This window comes from Sander vitreus, chromosome 18 (assembly GCF_031162955.1).
Source record: "Sander vitreus isolate 19-12246 chromosome 18, sanVit1, whole genome shotgun sequence".
Taxonomy (NCBI): domain Eukaryota; kingdom Metazoa; phylum Chordata; class Actinopteri; order Perciformes; family Percidae; genus Sander; species Sander vitreus.
The window spans coordinates 302,903-325,691 of NC_135872.1; the positions used below are offsets into that span (position 1 = coordinate 302,903).

General features: G+C 44.4%; 2 protein-coding genes across 5 annotated transcripts in view; one reads left to right on the forward strand and one right to left on the reverse strand.

Moving 5' to 3' along the window:
- Nucleotides 1-9,718, forward strand: part of cdc42bpb (CDC42 binding protein kinase beta (DMPK-like)) — a 65,483-nt gene extending 55,765 nt beyond the window's left edge. For all 3 annotated transcript variants that reach the window (XM_078274611.1, XM_078274612.1, XM_078274613.1), the window contains 4 exons: nt 2,807-2,924; nt 8,709-8,817; nt 9,146-9,207; nt 9,408-9,718. In XM_078274611.1, the coding sequence (XP_078130737.1) occupies nt 2,807-2,924; nt 8,709-8,817; nt 9,146-9,207; nt 9,408-9,530 (412 nt within the window). In that variant the 3' untranslated portion in view covers nt 9,531-9,718. The remainder of the gene's footprint in view (nt 1-2,806; nt 2,925-8,708; nt 8,818-9,145; nt 9,208-9,407) is intronic.
- A 2,800-nt stretch (nt 9,719-12,518) lies between these two features.
- On the reverse strand, nt 12,519-22,076 carry gpr132b (G protein-coupled receptor 132b). 2 transcript variants are annotated; one of them, XM_078274853.1, is made up of 3 exons: nt 21,483-22,076; nt 15,996-16,309; nt 12,519-15,204 (listed from the first exon to the last, which is right to left on the reverse strand). In XM_078274853.1, the coding sequence occupies exons 2-3, from the start codon at nt 16,302-16,304 to the stop codon at nt 14,425-14,427; spliced, it is 1,089 nt and encodes a 362-aa protein (XP_078130979.1). In that variant the 5' UTR covers nt 16,305-16,309; nt 21,483-22,076; the 3' UTR covers nt 12,519-14,424. The 2 variants fall into 2 exon arrangements, with proteins under 2 accessions (XP_078130979.1, XP_078130978.1); XM_078274852.1 differs by having other exon boundaries at nt 15,996-16,354.
- Nucleotides 22,077-22,789: the final 713 nt, after the last annotated feature.

Here is a 22,789-nt window from a genome sequence, read left to right on the forward strand (position 1 = left end):
CTGCAGCAGTGAGCTATGTCTTCTGTCTCTCAGCTGCAGCAGTGAACTATGTCTTCTGTCTCTCTCAGCTGCAGCAGTGAACTGTCTTCTGTCTCTCTCAGCTGCAGCAGTGAACTGTCTTCTGTCTCTCAGCTGCAGCAGTGAACTGTCTTCTGTCTCTCAGCTGCAGCAGTGAACTGTCTTCTGTCTCTCAGCAGTCCAAATGAAATAAGAAGTTATGAAAACATTGGGCCTCGTTCACTCTATCTTCCTAAGTTTTCTCTTAAATATGTTGTGATTGGTGAATGAGGCCCGTTGACACAAACATACCCAGCCCTCGTTTTATTATGAATATTAATGTGTGTGTGTGTGTGTGTGTGTGTATTAATGTGTGTGTGTCTATTAATGTGTGTGTGTGTGTGTATTAATGTGTGTGTGTGAGTGTGTGTGTGTGTGTATTAATAGTATTAATGTGTGTATTAATAGTATTAATGTGTATTAATGTGTGTATTAATAGTATTAATGTGTGTATTAATAATGTTAATGTGTGTATTAATAGTGTTAATGTGTGTATTAATAGTATTAATGTTTAATGTGTGTATTAATAGTATTAATGTGTATTAATGTGTGTATTAATAGTGTTAATGTGTGTATTAACGTGTGTATTAATGTGTGTATTAATAGTATTAACGTGAGTATTAACGTGTGTGTATTAATGTATGTATTAATAGCGTGTGTATTAATGTGTGTATTCATAGTATTAACGTGTGTATTAATGTTTGTATTAATAGTATTGTGTGTATTAATGTGTGTATTAATAGTATTAACGTGTGTATTAATGTGTATTCATAGTATTAACGTGTGTATTAATGTGTGTATTAATAGTATTAACGTGTGTATTAACATGTGTATTAAGGTGTGTATTAATAGTATTAACGTGTGTATTAGTGTGTATTAATAGTATTAACGTGTGTATTAATGTGTGTATTAATGTTTTTATTAATAGTATTAACGTGTGTATTAATGTGTGTATTAATAGTATTAACGTGTGTATTAATGTGTGTATTAATAGTGTGTATTAGTATTAACGTGTATAAGGTGTATTAATAGTATTAACATGTGTGTATTAATAGTATTAACATGTGTATTAATGTGTGTATTAATAGTATTAACATGTGTATTAATGTGTGTATTAATAGTATTAACATGTGTATTAATGTGTGTATTAATAGTATTAACATGTGTATTAACGTGTGTATTAATAGTATACGTGTGTATTACGTGTGTATTAATGTGTATGATAGTATTAATGTGTGTATTAATGTTTGTATTAATAGTATTAACGTGTGTATTAATAGTATTAACATGTGTATTAAAGTGTGTATTAATAGTATTAATGTGTGTAGTGTATTAATGTGTATTAATGTAGTATTAATAGTATGCGTATTAACGTGTGTATTAAGGTGTGTATTAATAGTATTAACGTGTGTATTAACGTGTGTATTAAGGTGTGTATTAAGGTGTGCATTAGTATTAACGTGTGTATTAACGTGTGTATTAATAGTATTAACGTGTGTATTAACATGTGTATTAATGTAGTATTAACGTGTGTATTACGTATTAACGTGTGTATTAAGGGTGTATTAACGTGTATAGCGTATTAATGTGTGTATGTAACGTATTAACGTATTAGCGTATTAACGTGTGTATGATAGTATTAACGTATGTGATAACGTGTATTAATAGTATTAACGTGTATTAATGTGTGTATTAACGTATTAATGTGTATGATAGTATTAACGTGTGTATTAATGTGTATAAAGTATTAACGTGTATTAGCGTGTATTAATAGTATTAACGTGTGTATTAATGTGTGTATTAATGTGTATAGCGTATTAACGTGTATTAGTGTATTAATAGTATTAACGTGTATGGCGTATTAACGTGTAAGGTGTATTAATGTGATACGTATTAACGGGTGTATAACGTGTGTATGGCGTATTAACGTGTATAGGTGTATTAATAGTATTAACGTATTAATGTGTATTAACGTGTGTATGGCGTATTAACGTGTATTAACGTGTGTATTAACGTAGTATTAACGTGTGTATTAATAGTATTAACGTATGTGTATTAACGTGTGTAACGTATATAGCGTATTAACGTGTGTATTAATAGTATTAACGTGTGTATTAATGTGTATAACGTATTAATGTGTATTAACGTATTAACGTATTAACGTGTGTATTAACGTGTATAGTGATTAACGTGTGTATAGCGTATTAACGTGTGTATTAACGTGTATTAACGGTGTATAGTGTATTAACGTGTGTATTAAGGTGTGTATTAATAGTATTAACGTGTGTATTAATAGTATTAACGTGTGTATTAAGGTGTGTATTAATAGTATTAACGTGTGTATTAAGGTGTGTATTAATAGTATTAACGTGTGTATTAACGTGTGTATGGCGTATTAACGTGTACGTGTGTAGCGTATTAACGTGTGTATAGCGTATTAACGTGTGTATGACGTATTAACGTGTGTATAGCGTATTAACGTGTGTATTAACGTGTGTATTAATAGTATTAACGTGTGTATTAACGTGTGTATTAACGTGTGTATTAATAGTATTTACGTGTGTATTAAGGTGTGTATTAATAGTATTAACGTGTGTATTAACGTGTGTATTAAGGTGTGTATTAATAGTATTAACGTGTGTATTAAGGTGTGTATTAATAGTATTAACGTGTGTATTAACGTGTGTATTAAGGTGTGTATTAATAGTATTTACGTGTGTATTAACGTGTGTATTAATGTGTGTTTCAGGGAGATGCTGAGAGATCCAGAACTCAGATCAAAGATGATTTCTAATCCCACAAACTTTAACCACGTGGCTCACATGGGACCAGGAGACGGCATGCAGGTCCTCATGGACCTCCCTCTGGTAACTCCTCTTCCTCTTCTTCCTGCCGGCATGTTCTCCTCTTCCTCCCTGTCCTCTTCCTCTCCTCTTCTTCCTCTTCCTGCCGGCATGTTCTCCTCTTCCTCTCAGACAGCTGCTTCGTTCCTCAGAACACGCCGAAGAGACGCCGTCTTGAGCGTACGTTCTGCGCGTGCACGAGACGTAATACAAAAAAATTAAAACCAGAAATGACGAACGCGTCACGTGGGTCTGGCTGCTCCCCGACCATCATGGCGTCTCGTTCAGAATATGATCTCATATTGTCCTAAAATAGTTCCCCGTAACGTGTTTCTGGAAACATCTGAAGAGAGAAACAGGCCGTGCAGCTGCTGAATCTGTCTTCATTTCAGATCAACAAAGGTCAGTTTATCAGATTAATGTCAGATGTTGAGAGACTCTAGTCACGCTCATCCTGCTCCCCGTTTCCTGGTTAGCTCTCCACCAATCAGATGGGTCATTGAGTCTGACTGCCGGCAGTGCCCGCCCCCCCGATTATACATGTCAAATCAGCCAAAATGAAGGCCGACGGCCCCTCGGACGGACGATGGCACGGAGCACACCGACCAGACTGGAGTCACCGACCTCCCAGACTGGAGTCACCGACCTCCCAGACTGTCAGACGGCCTGTTATCGGCTCGGTGGGTCGGGGGCTTTACACAACAAAACGTCAGTTAAGTTTAGGAGAAAGACGGGGGTTTGGATTTAAACACACCTTCCTGGGTGAAAGTATGAAATGATATTACTCGGTGTTTCCGCCAGGCCTTAAAGAAGTCTGCAGAAACCCTGATTATACCCTGACCAGCCAGCCCCACGTCCAGATGTTGCTCTGGGTCTGACCCACATCCAGTTGTTAGTCTGGGTCTGACCCACATCCAGATAATGGTCTGGGTCAGTCCGATTCCAAAGACCGCTGTTCACCAGCAGCAGCAGCAGCCATAAGCCCCGCCCACCCACTCTATACACGATGTGATTGGTTCGACTAGGTAGGAATGGGACCGGATTAGAGGTTCCTCATTTGGGTTCCACTTAATGTGTGGACTGAAATATTTCCCCTCTGTCGCTCCAAACGGACGTATAAACATCCCCCTCTCTCTGTAGTGCACCACTATATTTTTTTTCAGCGTTGCGCGACAAAGCAGAAACGGGAAGCATGAACGAGCTGGAGGGCAACGTGATGCCAGGACTCTCAGGTAAACTTCCTGGGTTAAGATGAGCTCTTTAGCTCATCCAATCAGATCCAAGCATTGAGGTCAACGCTGCTGCCAGTTCTGCCGTTGTTGTTGTTTACCTTCTTCTCCTTCTTCTAGTCCGTAGAAAGAGCAAAGACGGTAGTCTTTCCTCATTAGCGCCCCCTCTGTTCAGGAGAAGACTGCAGCTAGTGTCGCGACCACCACGCAGGAGTAGGAACAGTTACGGCGCTCCCATGACGTCACACTGGCGCACGCCAGCTGGGCGGGGGCCGGTATAATGCACGCTTACCTCTGCTGTCATATGTTAAGCCCCGCCCACCGACTCTATACACCAGGGGAGTCAAACTTAACTTCAGTGAGGCCACACTGGAAATGAGAATCACATCAGGGCCAGATGTGGAGTTTAAGAAAGTCAAATATCGGAAAAAGTGACTAAAACATCGAAAAAAAACATCTGAAAAAGTGACTAAAACATCGGGGGGAAAAAATCGGAAAAAGTGACTAAAACATCGGGGGAAAAAAATCGGAAAAAGTGACTAAAACATCGGGAAAAAAACATCGGAAAAAACATCGGGAAAAGTGACTAAAACATCGGAAAAAGTGACTAAAACATAGAAAAAAAACATCTGAAAAAGTGACTAAAACATCGGGGGGAAAAAATCGGAAAAAGTGACTAAAACATCGGGGGAAAAAAATCGGAAAAAGTGACTAAAACATCGGGAAAAAAACATCGGAAAAAGTGACTAAAACATGGGAAAAAACATCGGAAAAAGTGACTAAAACATCGGGAAAAAAACATCGGAAAAAGTGACTAAAACACCGGAAAAAAAAATCGGAAAAAGTGACTAAAACATCGGAAAAAAAACATCGAAAAAAGTGACTAAAACATCGGAAAAAAACATCGGAAAAAAACATGGAAAAAAACATCGGAAAAAGTGACTAAAACACCGGAAAAAAAAATCGGAAAAAGTGACTAAAACATCGGAAAAAACATCGGAAAAAAAACATCGAAAAAAACATCGGAAAAAGTGACTAAAACACCGGAAAAAAAAATCGGAAAAAGTGACTAAAACATCGGAAAAAAAACATCGGAAAAAGTGACTAAAACATCGGAAAAAGTGACTAAAACATCGGAAAAAAAACATCGGAAAAAAACATCGGAAAAAGTGATAAAATATCGGAAAAAAAAATCGGAAAAAGTGACTAAAACATCGGAAAAAAAACATCGGAAAAAGTGACTAAAACATCGGAAAAAGTGACTAAAACATCGATAAAAAGCGTCCGTAAAAGTGACTAAAGCTGTGTGTGCCAACATTTATCGTGAACCTAAACTGATATGCGGGCCGGATCAAAACCTGCGAGGCCGGATGTGGCCCGCGAGCCTCGAGTTTGACACCTGTTCTATGCACCATGTGATTGGCCGGCTGGAATTTGGTTTTTCCAGCCGGCCATCTGACGAGAGTAGCTAGACGAGCGTGGCTGGCGGCCGTTAGCTTGTAGGCTAGGCGTCTGTATCTCTGACAGCTCTGTTCATCACACTGACTCCTCCTCTCTTCACCCCCCCCCCCTGATCTTCAGGTTGGTGATGTCATCTCCCTCTCCCCCTCCCCCTCCCCCTCCCCCTCCTCCTCCTCCTCCCGTCACACCCTCATCTCCCCCCCCTCCAACTTCGAGCACGTCTATCACATGACCTCGGCGTCGGCCGGCGCCTTCCTGCAGAAAGACGCTTCCTCTTCTTCTTCTTCTTCTTCCTCCCATCAGAGCCTCCTGCAGCCTTCCTCCTCCTCCTCTTCCTCTCCCTCCACCTCCTCTCTGGTAGGCCAGCTTCTCTTTCCCCCCCCCCACACACTCCCTCACTGCTCCTCTTGGTTTAGCTCCAACCATTCCCCCCCCCCCATAGAGCAAACATCTGGTCTGACATTATTATATAATAATTAGTATATTATATAGTAGTATGTAGTATATTATATAGTAGTATGTAGTATATTATATAGTAGTATGTAGTATGTAGTATATTATATAGTAGTATGTAGTATATTATATAGTAGTATGTAGTATATTATATAGTAGTATGTAGTATATTATATAGTAGTATCTAGTATATTATATAGTTTAGTAATAGTGTGTTATCTAGTATATTATATAGTAGTATGTAGTATATTATATAGTAGTATATGTAGTAGTATCTAGTATGTTATATAGTAGTATGTAGTATGTTATATAGTAGTATATAGTAGTATATAGTATATTATATAGTAGTATCTAGTATGTTATATAGTTTAGTAATAGTGTGTTATCTAGTATATTATATAGTAGTATGTAGTATATTATATAGTAGTATGTAGTATATTATATAGTAGTATCTAGTATGTTATATAGTAGTATGTACTATGTTATATAGTAGTATGTAGTAGTATGTAGTATATTATATAGTAGTATATAGTATATTATATAGTAGTATCTAGTATGTTATATAGTAGTATGTAGTAGTATCTAGTATGTTATATAGTAGTATATAGTAGTATCTAGTATGTTATATAGTAGTATGTAGTAGTATCTAGTATGTTATATAGTAGTATATAGTAGTATGTAGTATATTATATAGTAGTATGTAGTAGTATCTAGTATGTTATATAGTAGTATATAGTAGTATCTAGTATGTTATATAGTAGTATATAGTAGTATCTAGTATGTTATATAGTAGTATCTAGTATATTATATAGTAGTAATAGTAGTATCTAGTATGTTATATAGTAGTATGTAGTAGTATCTAGTATGTTATATAGTTTAGTAATAGTGTGTTATCTAGTATGTTATATAGTAGTATGTAGTATGTTATATAGTAGTATGTAGTAGTATCTAGTATATTATATAGTAGTATGTAGTAGTATGTAGTATGTTATATAGTTTAGTAATAGTGTGTTATCTAGTATGTTATATAGTAGTATGTAGTAGTATCTAGTATGTTATATAGTTTAGTAATACTGTGTTAGCATGAGTCAAAGCTAAGGATGCCCAACGGCCGATACAAGCTCAAGATGATCAGCAGCAGCACATATGAATATTTCTGCTGATAGGGTGGCGTGTTGCGTGTTTACTATGCACACGTGATGACAGTGAACGTGGCGTGGCAGTAGCTCAGTCAGTAGGGAACCGGAGGGTTGCTGGTTCAAGTCCCATACGGACCAGAGCATGGTGGTGGACTGGTAGCTGGAGAGGTGCCAGTTAGGAAGACCTGACCCTTAAAAACAGCTGTCCTACCCTCACACACACACACACACACACACACACACACTGTCCTACCCTCACACACACACACACACTGTCCTACACACACACACACACACACACACACACACTGTCCTACCCTCACACACACACACACACACACACACTGTCCTACCCTCTACACACACACACACACACACACACACACACACACACTGTCCTACCCTCACACACACACACACACACACCCACACAACCACAGCTGTCCTACCCTCACACACACACACACACACACACACACTGTCCTACCCTCACACACACACACACACACACACACTGTCCTACCCTCACACACACACACACACACTGTCCTGCCCTCACACACACACACACACACACACACTGTCCTACCCTCTCACACACACACACACCCCCCCACACACACACACACACACACACACACACACACACACACACACTGTCCTACCCCACACACACACACACACACCCCCACACCCACAGCTGTCCTGCCCTCACACACACACACACACACAGCTGTCCTACCCTCACACACACACACACACACCCACAGCTGTCCTACCCTCACACACACACACACTGTCCTACCCTCTCACACACACACACACACACCCACACTGTCCTACCCTCACACACACACACCCACAGCTGTCCTACCCTCACACACACACACACACACACACCCCCACAGCTGTCCTACCCTCACACACACACACACACACCCCCACAGCTGTCCTACCCTCACACACACACACCCACAGCTGTCCTACCCTCACACACACACACACACACACAGCTGTCCTACCCTCACACACACACACACACACACACCCCCAGCAGCTGTCCTACCCTCACACACACCCACACACACACACACCCACAGCTGTCCTACCCTCACACATACACACACACACACACACACCCACAGCTGTCCTACCCTCAGCTGTCCTACCCTCACACACACACACACAGCTGTCCTACCCTCACACACACACACACACAGCTGTCCTATCCTCACACACACACACACACACACACACACACACACACACACCCAGCAGCTGCTGCATTTGATGATATGTTTGGGAAATGGGAAATAGAAAGACAATGAGTGCATGTCGTGCATGTAGAATATCAACCAAAATCAATATCGTGCATCCCTAGTCAAAGCTCCAGAGGGCTTCTGGGAGCTGTAGTTCATCTATATCAACAAGAGAGGATGTTAATACAACCACTGGGGGGTGCTGACACTCAGATGGAGGCTTTAACCTGTGTGTGTGTGTGTGTGTGTGTGTGTGTGTGTGCACAGAGTGTGATGCCTTCGTCTCAGGAAGAGGCCATTAAAGATAAGCCCCGCCCACTGTCCAGTATCTCCCGGCAACAGAGGAGCAAGACGCACATCACACGCACAGCTTCAGGTACACACACACACTCACACACACTCACACACACACACACACACACACACACACACACACACACACACATACACACACACACACACATACTCACACACACACACACACACACACACACAGAGACACACACACACACACACAGAGACACACACACACATACTCACACACACACACACACACACACACACACACACTCACACACACACACACACACACACACACACACACACACACACACACATACACACACACACAAAGACACTATGGTTTAGTCTGTAGTTCAACATGCAAAGTCTCTGAGCTCTAATCTGTGTTTTTATTGGTCCAGATTTTGGGGGAGGGGCTTCACCTCGCAACATCTCTGACCCGGACCAGGACCTGGACCGAGAGGTAACACACACACACACACACACACACACACAGACACACACACAGACACACCCACACACAGACAGACACACACACACAGACACCCACACACACACACCCACACACACACAGACACACACACAGACACACACACGAGAACACGAGGGGTTAGGAAATATTATAAACCTCTTAACAATTCATGTCTCCCCCCCCCCCCCCAGCCGGACTCGGACTCGGCCAAGCACTCAACCCCCTCTAACAGCTCCAACCCCAGCAGCCCCCCCAGCCCTAACTCCCCCCACCGCAGCCGGCTGACGCTGGACAGCCTGGAGATGGACCCCTGAGGCCCCGCCCACCTGAGGCTGAATGAACCAATCAGGCTGCAGACTGAGAGTTTAGATTTTACTTGATGATTTTATTGTGGCGGGGTGAGTCTGAGCTTCCTGCTGCTTTAATGTTTGTTGGATTTTACCTGCTGGGAAGCCCCGCCCCCTGGTTTTACCCCCCCCCCCCGCTGGCTGCTGTGTATGATCTTTGAAGAAGCCAAAAGCTTTTGGCTCTGTAGGACCAACCCCCCCTCCCCCTTCTTCTACTTCTTCTTCTTCTGTATTAAATAACTTCCTGGTGAGCTTTAGCGGGCTGTTAGCTGCCGAGCTAACGGCTAACGGGAGGTCTCACTCTGATGAAAAACACTGTACCAATTCATATAAAGTTTTGTTAAAGTTGCACATCGTTGTTGTAGGAGAAAAATAATCTTGATTGTGTGTCAGTGATGATGTTTCCTGTTGCCCCCCCCCCACCACCACAGCAGAGGGTGGGGTCAGGGTGGGGGGGCACACCTGAACACTACTGCTTTGTTTCTTCCAGAATCACAAGTTAAAGAATCTTTGTAATTATGAAAACAACTCAATAAAAGAATCTGAAGAGACTCCTTCGTTTCCTTTATTTATTAACTTCAGGTATTTTACACCCTGGACTCTCTGTCTCCATGTCTGTGTCTGAGTGTGTCTGACAACATTATGGGATGGATCCCTACAGAGATAGACCTTTTAGTTAAAGAGGAAGATCCTTTTAGTTTAACATGAAACAGCCCCGAAATCACCATCACCAAACTCCACCAGACTCCATGTAAATAATCAGGACTTTTATCATCGTAAAACACACTTCATTCAAAGTGGACAGAAACTAAATAAAACTACCAAAAGCCGTCTTGGTTCATCTTTCCACTGTTCCAACAATCACCACTCTGGTTTGGTTGAAATAAACCCTTAATTCACCCATTTACATGTGGAGATATACTGGCTCTATACACGCTAAAAGTCCTGATTATTTACATGGAGTCTGGTGGAGATATGCTGGCTCTATACATGCTAAAAGTCCTGATTATACATACACAGACACAGCTGATAATAACGATGGCATAGATTATGAATAAATAATAAACCAAATAAAGGGAAAGTCCTGTGACATCATCAGTGTCTTTTTAAATTTAGGTCAGTCATTAATGTTTAATTAGTCTGGCAGCGCCATTAAATATTCAGCTGGGGGCGTGGCCTGTCTGTACTGTTTACACAGCCGCAGTCAGCCAAACAGAGCATCCAGATGAGAGCAGGGAGACAACAGAGCCAATCAGAGCGTCCAGATGAGAGCAGGGAGACAACAGAGCCAATCAGAGCGTCCAGATGAGAGCAGGGAGACAACAGAGCCAATCAGAGCGTCCAGATGAGAGCGGAGACAACAGAGCCAATCAGAGCGTCGGGAGACAACAGAGCCAATCAGAGCAGGTATCATGTTAGTTTATAATATTAACTCTAATTTTTTTTAAGAACAGCTGTTCAGGAACCGAAAAGGGGAGGTGATGCCAGCGGATATGACCCGTGCCTTTAGTGTGGGAGATGTGGGTTCAATTCCCACCGAGATACATCAACCAATGTGTCCCTGAGCAAGGCACTTTACCCCTAGTTGCTCCAGAGGAGTGTTACCTCTGACATATATAGGAACTGTAAGTCGCTTTGGATAAAAGCATCAGCTAAATAGTCTGACTTCCTGTTTCCACGTCCTCTGAGCACACACACACACACACACACACACACACACAGACACACACACACACACACACACACACACACACACACACACACAGACACACACACAGACACACACACACACAGACACACACACACACACACACACACACACACCCACACACACACACACACACACCCACACACACACACACACACACACACACACACACACACACCCACACACACACACTCTCTCTGTGGTGTAATAATTTCTCAGAACACAGAAATACCTCACAATGTAACTTCCTGTTTGTGGCTTTGTCTTTGAGCGGCCCGATCAACAGGAAGTCACTTGACTGTATCAAACGTTTATTCTACATCCTCTCAGGTTAATAGTTCAACGTTGTTTTAAATATGCTAATGAAGCAGAAACGTCCTGAACAGAACTAGAAACATGATGAAGCGCTGACATCAGAGTCAAAGGGTTTCGCTTTTTAAGATTATTTTTGGGCATTTTGAGGCCTTTAATGACGGGACAGCTGAGACATGAGGGGGGGGGGGGGGGATGATATGATGTATAACAGCTGTATACTACTATCCCTGTATAGATGATATGATGTATAACAGCTGTATACTACTATCCCTGTATAGATGATATGATGTATAACAGCTGTATACTACTATCCCTGTATAGATGATATGATGTATAACAGCTGTATACTACTATCCCTGTATGGATGATATGATGTATAACAGCCCAGAACTTTCTGTTATTATCCAGTTTGACAGTCAGTTATAACGGAAAAATAACGTAAATAAACTACTTTAACGTAGATTTTCTTCAGGCAACGTGACATCATGACTTTGCGTAAACATACACACTAATGCTAGCTAACGCTATCTAACGCTATCTAATGCTAGCTAAGGCTATCTAACCCTAGCTAAGGCTAGCTAACCCTAGCTAACGCTATCTAACGCTAGCTAAGGCTATCTAACCCTAGCTAAGGCTAGCTAACCCTAGCTAAGGCTATCTAACCCTAGCTAACGCTATCTAACGCTAGCTAAGGCTATCTAACCCTAGCTAAGGCTATCTAACCCTAGCTAAGGCTATCTAACCCTAGCTAAGGCTAGCTAACCCTAGCTAAGGCTATCTAACCCTAGCTAACGCTATCTAACGCTAGCTAAGGCTATCTAACCCTAGCTAAGGCTAGCTAACCCTAGCTAAGGCTAGCTAACGCAGTGTGTAACATCAATGTTTAGTTTCCATCAGTCTGAGAGAAGATAAATGAATTATAAAATGACGGATCTCTTTTAATCCTAAACACAAAACCATCATTTTATTAACAAGTTATAAAAATTAAAAAAGATATCTCTTTTATCACAGAATATACTGTCATATAAGCAGTGTTGGGGAGTACCGGCGTTACGTATTCAGAATACAAATGATGAGTAACTGTACTCCGTTACAGTTACTATTTAAATAGTAACTGTAGCGAGTACAGTTAGTATTTAAATAGTACCTGTACTCCGTTACAGTTACTATTTAAATAGTACCTGTAGCGGGTACAGTTAGTACCTGTACTCCGTTACAGTTACTATTTAAATAGCTGGTATTTAGATTACAGTTACGTAGTAAATCAATGGATTACATGACGCTACTTCCAGCCTCAGTTCATCTTTTCCTGAACCCAACCTCCGTATAGATGGTTCCCATTTCGTGCTGGCCACCACGATAAAAACAAGATAACATGTTGTTGTACACGAATCAATAGATTAAAAATAATGTGACAGTTTCACGAACTGCCGTGAGACCGTGTTGATACTTTTCTGTTTCACCAGTTTATTCACTCTCTGAATAAATTAAGAAAACCCCACCATTTCCCAGAAGCCCTCAAGAAAAAATGAGCTATTGATCAGTGATAGAGGTCGAGATGGAGCCACAGAGCCAGGGCAGGAATGGTTCCTATCTGGGAATACAAACAGCATTTCACATTAAAGAAAGAGCAGGGTGAATGAATATAACTGTGCACTGCAGCGTCTGCTGGCCACCAGCCTCCTTTCAGCGTCCACATTCCTCCACCTCCAACCTGTAGAAGCATCTTAAAGGACGTTATTTTAGCCCAGCGTGGTCGTCTGCTGTAGTGTTACTGCTCACCTTGCTGTTTTATAGCTGACGTGTGACTTTACATTCTCCTACGTGCTGATTAACTAGCCCCAGAGCCGTTGAAAGACTCGCCCCGTTTGACATGCTAGCTAACGTTAGCTAAGATTAGCTTGTGCTAGCTTAGACTGCGGTTAGATTTTTGTAGTATGCAGTTCTGGACTACAAATACAACAATCTTATCTGCTTGGTCAGTTACTTGTTAGCAACGCTAGTGTGGGAGCTTTTACCAGAGTAGGTCTGTTTAGTAAGCTGGATGTGATGGCCGCATTCCTACACTTATAAAATGCAATTCAATGTGGAAGTACTCCAAGTATTCAGAATACTCAGATTGAGTAACGTAACGGAATACGTTATAAATTACATTTCAGGGCATGTATTCTGTATTCTGTAACGGAAAACGTTTAGAAAGTATCCTTCCCAACACTGCATATAACAACACATCACATAGCTCCTAGGTGAAAGTATTTACATTATATTAGACTAACTTCCAGCTGTAGCTGTAGCCCTTCTAGCCACAACCAGCCATCTGATTGGACGCTTTAAAGCCTAGCACACTTCCTGGAGGCGTGTCCATGTCTCTGGGGTGTGGTCAGGTATATGGGGGCGTGGTCAGGTATCTGGAGGCATGGTCAGGTATCTGGGGGTGTGGTCAGGTATCTGGGATGTGGTCAGGTCTCTGGGGCGTGTGGCCAGGTCTCTGGGGCGTGGTCAGGTCTATGGGGGCGTGGTCAGGTATCTGGGGCGTGGTCAGGTCTCTGGGGGCGTGGTCAGGTCTCTGGGGTGTAGTCAGGTATCTGGGATGTGGACAGGTCTCTGTGGTGTGGTCAGACCCCTGAGGACGTGGTCAGACCACTGGGTGTGTGGTCAGACCACTGGGTGTGTGGTCAGACCACTGGGGGCGTGGTCAGACCAGGCCCCTAGGGGTGTGGTCAGACCCCTGGGGCGTGGTCAGACCAGTGGGGGTGTGGTCAGACCCTGGGGGTGTGGTCAGACCCCTGGGGACATGGTCAGACCACTGGGAGTGTGGTCAGACCACTGGGGGCGTGGTCAGACCCTTGTGGACTTCCTTCCGGGGGGGTTCTGGGTCTCTGTGGCCCCGTTGAGCTCAGACGAGACCCTGGTTGGCTGGATCTTGTTCTGGCTGCTGTCGGAGCGCTGCCAGCTCTGCGCCCGGCTCTGCGCCCGGCTGCAGAGCTGCACCACGCCTTGGCGCAGCTCTTTGCGGATGTTGTCGCTGGACAGGACGTAGAGGATGGGGTTGACGGCGCTGTTGATGGTGGACAGGCCGAGCGAGATGGTGTACGCCGTGTACATAATCCTCTCCAACACACAGTCGTCCCCCAGCGCCCGGAAGTGGAAGAGGACGGCCCGGACCAGCAGGATGGCGTGGTAGGGAGCGAAGCAGACCAGGAACAGAACCACCACGGCGGCCGCCAGCCAGCGGACGCGTTGCTTCTGCTCGCGGCGCAGCCCCGTGCTGCGCTGCACGTTGGCCAGAATGCCGCGATTACTCGCCACCAGCACGAGCAGCGGCAGCAGGAAGCCGACCACGACGCGGGCGTAGTAGAAGCCCGCCACTGTGGCGCTGCTCTGGCTCGGCTCGAAGCAACGCCCCGTGGTGTTGTTGCCCTCCTTCATTGTGAACACGGGCACGTGGCCGACGGCGACCAGCAGCACAATGCTGAGCGTGATGAGCACGGCCAGGCGCTGATGGCGAAGGCCCCGGGACTCGACGCTGTAGACGATGGCCACGTAGCGGTCGCAGGAGATGCAGCAGAGCAGGAAGATGCTGACGTACATGTTGGTGAAGAAGATGTAGCCCGTCACCTTCACCAAAACAAAACCAAACCAGAAGGGCAAAACAATTCAACAAAATGATTTCTCAGAATACTGTAAACTCTAAACAACTTCCTCTGAGCACACACACACACACACACACACACACACACACACACACACACACACACACACACACACACACACAGACACACACAGACACACACACAGACACACACAGACACACACACACAGACACACACAGCACACACACACACACACACACACACACACACACACACACACACACAGAGACACACACACACACACACAGACACACACACAGACACACACAGACACACACACACACACAGACACACACAGACACACACACACACACACACACACACACACACACACACACACACACAGACACACACAGACACACACACACGACACACACACACACACACACAGACACACACACACACACACACAGACACACAGACACACACACACACACACACACACACACAGACACACACACACACACAGACACACACACACACACACACACACACACACACACACACACACACACACACACACACACACACACACACACACACACACACACACACATACACACACTCACAGACACACACACACACACACACACACACACACACACACACACACACACACACACACACACACACACACACACACACACACACACACACACACACACACACACACACACACACACACACACAGACACACACACACACTCACACACACACACACACACACATGTTGGTGAAGAAGGTGTAGCCCGTTACCTTGCACGCCACCAGGCTCCACGGCCAGCTGTGCCCCGTGTTGACGTAGTGCGCCCACAGCGGCAGCGTGCACAGGTAGGTGAGGTCACACAGCGACAGACTCCACAGGTACACGCCCAGCACGTTGTTCCTGCGCACCTGCAGCCAGGTGAGGTAGACGGTCAGCAGGTTGGTGGGAACGCCCACTGCCAGCACGCCGCTGTACAGCAGCACCAGCGGCAGCCGGCTGTCCTCGTACGGGAGCTCGCACGGCGACGCGCTCACGTTACTCGATACAGGAAGTGTCTCAGTCACCTGCGGCTCGTGCATGATGTCTGCAGGAAGGCAGAGGCAGCCAATCAGATTCAAGATCAGTTTGTCTGCAGAAAACACAGAAATAAGTCTCAGAAATATAAAGAAGAATTAAAGAAGAGTAATATTGTCTCTACGTTAGGAGTCATGTTCACGTTTATACGTTTATATGTTTATACGTATCGTTTTCAAACTGTTGAACTCAAACTCAAAGTCCCAGAAATCCTTTAGAAGATAATTATCGTTATAATTATTATACGTTAAAAGAAACTTTCAGTTTTCAGGTTTTCTTCTTCATCACTCGGCCTAAAACCAGAATCAGGAGAGTCCACGTTAACCCTTCCCTCCGTCCTACGGTGGATTTAAACGTGACTGTTTTGGGGTCAGTGTTAATGTCTTAAAGTCGAGACACACCGAGCCGATAATCGTCCGTCTGACGTCAGAGGGGCCGTCGGCCTTCATTTTGGCCGACCTGACTTGCTGGGTCGGGGTCAATGAGCCATCTGATTGGTGGAGAGCTAACCAGGAAACGGGGAGCAGGATGAGCGTGACTAGAGTCTCTCAACATCTGACATTAATCTGATAATCTGACCTTTGTTGATCTGAAATGAAGACAGATTCAGCAGCTGCACGGCCTGTTTCTCTCTTCACATGTTTCCAGAAACACGTTACGGTGAACTATTTTAGGACAATATGAGATCGTATTCTGAACGAGACGCCATGATGGTCGGGGAGCAGCCAGACCCACGTGACACGTTCGTCCAATCAGCTGCTGGTTTTCATTTCTGGGCGACAATCCAGATTAGCCCCGCCTGCTGTTATGGAGACGTATTACGTCTCGTCTCTTCGGTGTTCTGAGGAACTTTTTGGACCGACTCGGGGAGACTGATCAGTCACACTGGCTTTACTGCTGACGGTCGGTGTCTGGTGGGTGTGTCTGGTGGGTGTGTCTGGTGGGTGTGTCTGGTCGGTGTGTCTGGTGGGTGTGTCTGGTGGGTGTGTCTGGTAGGTGTGTCTGGTGGGTGTGTCTGGTAGGTGTGTCTGGTAGGTGTGTCTGGTGGGTGTGTCTGGTGGGTGTGTCTGGTGGGTGTGTCTGGTGGGTGTGTCTGGTGGGTGTGTCTGGTCGGTGTGTCTGGTGGGTGTGTCTGGTCGGTGTGTCTGGTGGGTGTGTCTGGTCGGTGTGTCTGGTCGGTGCGTCTGGTCGGTGCGTCTGGTCGGTGCGTCTGGTCGGTGTGTCTGGTGGGTGTGTCTGGTGGGTGTGTCTGGTAGGTGTGTCTGGTCGGTGTGTCTGGTCGGTGTGTCTGGTGGGTGTGTTTGGTGGGTGTGTCTGGTCGGTGTGTCTGGTCGGTGTGTCTGGTGGGTGTGTCTGGTGGGTGTGTCTGGTGGGTGTGTCTGGTGGGTGTGTCTGGTGGGTGTGTCTGGTGGGTGTGTCTGGTGGGTGTGTCTGGTGGGTGTGTCTGGTTGGTGTGTCTGGTGGGTGTGTCTGGTAGGTGTGTCTGGTGGGTGTGTCTGGTCGGTGCGTCTGGTCGGGTGCGTCTGGTGGGTGTGTCTGGTCGGTGCGTCTGGTCGGGTGTGTCTGGTGGGGTGTGTCTGGTAGGGTGTGTCTGGTGGGTGTGTCTGGTCGGGTGTGTCTGGTGGGTGTGTCTGGTGGGTGTGTCTGGTCGGTGTGTCTGGTGGGTGTGTCTGGTGGAGTGCGTCTGGTGGGTGTGTCTGGTGGGTGTGTCTGGTCGGTGTGTCTGGTGGGTGTGTCTGGTAGGGTGCGTCTGGTGGGTGCGTCTGGTAGGTGTGTCTGGTTGGTGTGTCTGGTAGGTGTGTCTGGTGGGTGTGTCTGGTGGGTGTGTCTGGTGGGTGTGTCTGGTGGGTGTGTCTGGTGGGTGTGTTTGGTGGGTGTGTCTGGTGGGTGTGTCTGGTCGGTGCGTCTGGTAGGTGTGTCTGGTGGGTGTGTCTGGTGGGTGTGTCTGGTCGGTGTGTCTGGGCCTTTATCATTACATGCATCTTGAACACTACTTTGCACTATTACTTTTGCACTTTATGACCCACTCACGTGTACATGTGTCTTGATATTATGTCTTATTTGTATTTTTGTATTGTTGTATATTATGTTGATATGTGCCTATATGTATATTGTTGTACAGTGTGCTACTACATGTGTACTTGTCTTGAGATTATTCAATTCAGTTTTATTTACAGTATCAAATCATAACAGGAGTTATCTCAGGACACTTTACAGATGGAGGAGGTCTAGACCACACTCTATCATTTACAGAGACCCAACAATTCCAGTAATTCCCCAAGAGCAAGTATATTATGTCTTATTTGTATATTTGTATATATGTATATTATGAAGATATGTGCCTATATGTATGTTGCTGTCTCTATTGTACAGTATGCTACTACTACATGTCTATTTGTTGAATGTATAGAGAGTTAACACGTATACGGTGGGTGTGTCTGGTAGGGTGCGTCTGGTGGGTGCGTCTGGTAGGTGTGTCTGGTGGGTGTGTCTGGTGGGTGTGTCTGGTCGGTGTGTCTGGTGGGTGTGTCTGGTGGGTGTGTCTGGTCGGTGTGTCTGGTCGGTGTGTCTGGTCGGTGTGTCTGGTGGGTGTGTCTGGTCGGTGTGTCTGGTGGGTGTGTCTGGTCGGTGTGTCTGGTGGGTGTGTCTGGTGGGTGTGTCTGGTCGGTGTGTCTGGTGGGTGTGTCTGGTGGGTGTGTCTGGTCGGTGTGTCTGGTCGGTGTGTCTGGTCGGGTGTGTCTGGTGGGTGTGTCTGGTCGGGTGTGTCTGGTCGGGTGTGTCTGGTAGGGTGTGTCTGGTCGGGTGTGTCTGGTCGGGTGTGTCTGGTCGGGTGTGTCTGGTCGGGTGTGTCTGGTGGGTGTGTCTGGTCGGTGTGTCTGGTGGGTGTGTCTGGTCGGTGTGTCTGGTCGGTGTGTCTGGTAGGTGTGTCTGGTGGGTGTGTCTGGTGGGTGTGTCTGGTCGGTGTGTCTGGTGGGTGTGTCTGGTGGGTGTGTCTGGTCGGTGTGTCTGGTCGGTGTGTCTGGTGGGTGTGTCTGGTGGGTGTGTCTGGTGGGTGTGTCTGGTGGGTGTGTCTGGTCGGTGTGTCTGGTGGGTGTGTCTGGTCGGTGTGTCTGGTCGGTGCGTCTGGTAGGTGTGTCTGGGCCTTTATCATTACATGCTTATAATTCCAATATGCATCTTGAACACTACTTTGCACTATTACTTTTTGCACTTTACGACCCACTCCACGTGTACATGTGTCTTGATATTATGTCTTATTTGTATTTTTGTATTGTTGTATATTATGTTGATATGTGCCTATATGTATATTGTTGTACAGTGTGCTACTACATGTGTACTTGTCTTGAGATTATTCAATTCAGTTTTATTTACAGTATCAAATCATAACAGGAGTTATCTCAGGACACTTTACAGATGGAGGAGGTCTAGACCACACTCTATCATTTACAGAGACCCAACAATTCCAGTAATTCCCCCAAGAGCAAGTATATTATGTCTTATTTGTATATTTGTATATATGTATATTATGAAGATATGTGCCTATATGTATGTTGCTGTCTCTATTGTACAGTATGCTACTACTACATGTCTATTTGTTGAATGTATAGAGAGTTAACACGTATACGTATGTATACTTGGCCAATAAATCTGATTCTCTGATTCTGTTTTGAAGTTTTTAAATCAGAAGCCCGATTACCTGAACACGCTGACTTCCTGTCAGCCCAGAAACCCAAAAAATCATGACATGAACCCTCAGCTGAACAGCTGTTTGATTATTAAACACAGACTTCAGCTGAAAGATTAAATGTGACTTTCAGTGTGGGACTGGAAATGTTCAGCATTTCGATTTCCTGTGTGACAGACAGGAAAACCCCACCACAATAACGGCTTTGGGATTCTTTTGTGTCACAATCTAAAAGTAAATTTCAGTTTTTCAACCACATGTTCCTCTTCTCAGAGTCACTGACATTTAGTAATGCTTTAAGAACTATGAAATCAACTGTGTGTCTGACAACATTATGGGATGGATCCCTACAGAGATAGACCTTTTAGTTAAAGAGGAAGGTCCTTTTAGTTTAACATGAAACAGCCCCGAAATCACCATCACCAAACCCACCAGACTCCATGTAAATAATCAGGACTTTTAGCGTGTATAGAGCCAGCATATCTCCACCAGACTCCATGTAAATAATCAGGACTTTTAGCGTGTATAGAGCCAGCATATCTCCACCAGACTCCATGTAAATAATCAGGACTTTTAGCGTGTATAGAGCCAGCATATCTCCACATGTAAATGGGTGAATTAAGGGTTTATTTCAACCAAACCAGAGTGGTGATTGTTGGAACAGTGGAAAGATGAACCAAGACGGCTTTTGGTAGTTTGATTTAGTTTCTGTCCACTTTGAATGAAGTGTGTTTTACGATGATAAAAGTCCTGATTATTTACATGGAGTCTGGTGTAGTTTGGTGATGGTGACTACAGATCTAAACTCCCATGATGTTCTCTGGTGTTCTTTGTTTCTCCTGGAAACAGCTGCTGCGCTCTGATTGGCTGTTTGGACTCTGACCTCATTAAATTTTAACAAATAAAATATCATACATTTTTGAGCAGCTGTCAATCAAAACGTGAAGGCAGCATCCAATCAGGAGCTCTGAATGTTGGAGATGGGCGGGGCAGAGACTGAATTATTGATCGTTGTCCTCTTGAGCTCAAAGTTTAATAATTAATATGATGAGCTGACAAACAGATTCATCACACACACACACACACACACACACACACACAGACACACACACACATAGAGACAGACAGGTGTGTGTCAGAAATATCTGGCTGGTTATAGTTATGGAACATTAAAGTACTTATATTTAGATAATACTTGTATATTTATGATGACATCATGACGTAGAAATATTTGAGGATTGTACCACTTTAACAGAGCAGATTCTCTAAAGTTCCTCTACTAAAGAGGAAACTATACTCATAGATATATAAAAATCAGGCGTGTTGACCACGAATCCACAGTTACGTGTCTCAGCGTGTACAGGAAAGTACAACTTCTTCTTCTATCTGTTGTACTACGTCATTAATCAAATCATAAACAACTCCAATCCAATGCTCCAATCAAACTCCTTCTCTTCAGAGTCCTGTAAGCATTAATATAGTAGTTATTAAAACTCACCGCGGTCTCGTGCATCCTCCGTGTGACTCCTCGTGCGTCCTGTTCTCAATGAAGCGACGTGACGTCTCGCGGCGGCTGCACACACTCAGTTCATACACGAGGAGCATCATGTATTCATGCTTTCATCTTTAATTCATCTCTCCATCACTTATTCATCCGTTTCTTCTTCAAAACAACCGGAAGCTGAAATAAAAACATCATAATAATAATCCATCTGCACGTGCCCCAGTCTGAGGGGGACATCTGGTAGTGATCAGCTGTTACTGTAGCAGGAAAACTAAACATGAAGTCAGAGCTGCTCATAGTCAGTATATATAATGGAGCAGCAGACCCCGTGTCTCTGTCTTAGTCCTCTCTCTCTGGTACTAGTTAGTCCCATAGTCAGTATATATAATGGAGCAGCAGACCCCGTGTCTCTGTCTTAGTCCTCTCTCTCTGGTACTAGTTAGTCCCATAGACAGTATATATAATGGAGCAGCAGACCCCGTGTCTCTGTCTTAGTCTCTCTCTCTGGTACTAGTTAGTCCCATAGTCAGTATATATAATGGAGCAGCAGACCCCGTGTCTCTGTCTTAGTCCTCTCTCTCTGGTACTGACCCAAAACACACCAGTAAGAGAGCAGAGATTGATGTTATGGAGCGGCCAGCCCAATCCCCAGACCTCAACCCCATAGAGAACCTGTGGGGTGACATCAGAAATGCTGTTTCTGAGGCTAACCCAGTACTGCAGAGGGATTGTGGGATGTAGTCCAATGGTCCTGGGCTGGAATACCTGTTCACAGGTGACTCCATGCAACACAGATGTGAAGCAGTTCTCAGAAATAATGGTTATGCCACTAAATATTAGTGCAGTGATTCAAAGTGAAGCCAACCCTCGAGACATGTTTCAGTTCATACAGTAAATGTTTGAGTTTGTAAAGAAAAATGCAAATACTGCTGTTTTTTTGAAGAGCCTAATATTCCTTTTTCTTCACTTTCTGTAAAGATAGAACACAAACGTGATCAGTTTGGTCATGTTTTGATTTGGAGTTGAATGTGCAAGCATAAAGTAACGTATAATCAATAGCAGGGAGTTATGTCAACAGAGTACACCAGAATAATATATACTGTGATAAAGTAAAGATCCTTAGTGTTGTCTGTACTAATATAACTGAACAGAAAGATTGAGGACAAGCAGAGCAAATCCAAGCACGCGCAATGACTATTAGAGTGTGAGAGGGTTAGGGTTCATCTGAACGTAATATCAGTGAGAAATGCTCTCCTATATGACAGCACTGTCATACACCGCCTACCAAGAGCCTGGGTCTG

Coding starts and splice junctions, on each gene's coding strand:
- gpr132b (XM_078274853.1), bottom strand. CDS start 16,304: ATGCACGAGCCGCAGGTGACTGAGACACTTCCTGTATCGAGTAACGTG. Junction 15,205..15,995: donor GGAGCCTGGTGGCGTGCAAG/GTAACGGGCTAC, acceptor GTTTTGGTGAAG/GTGACGGGCTACATCTTCTT.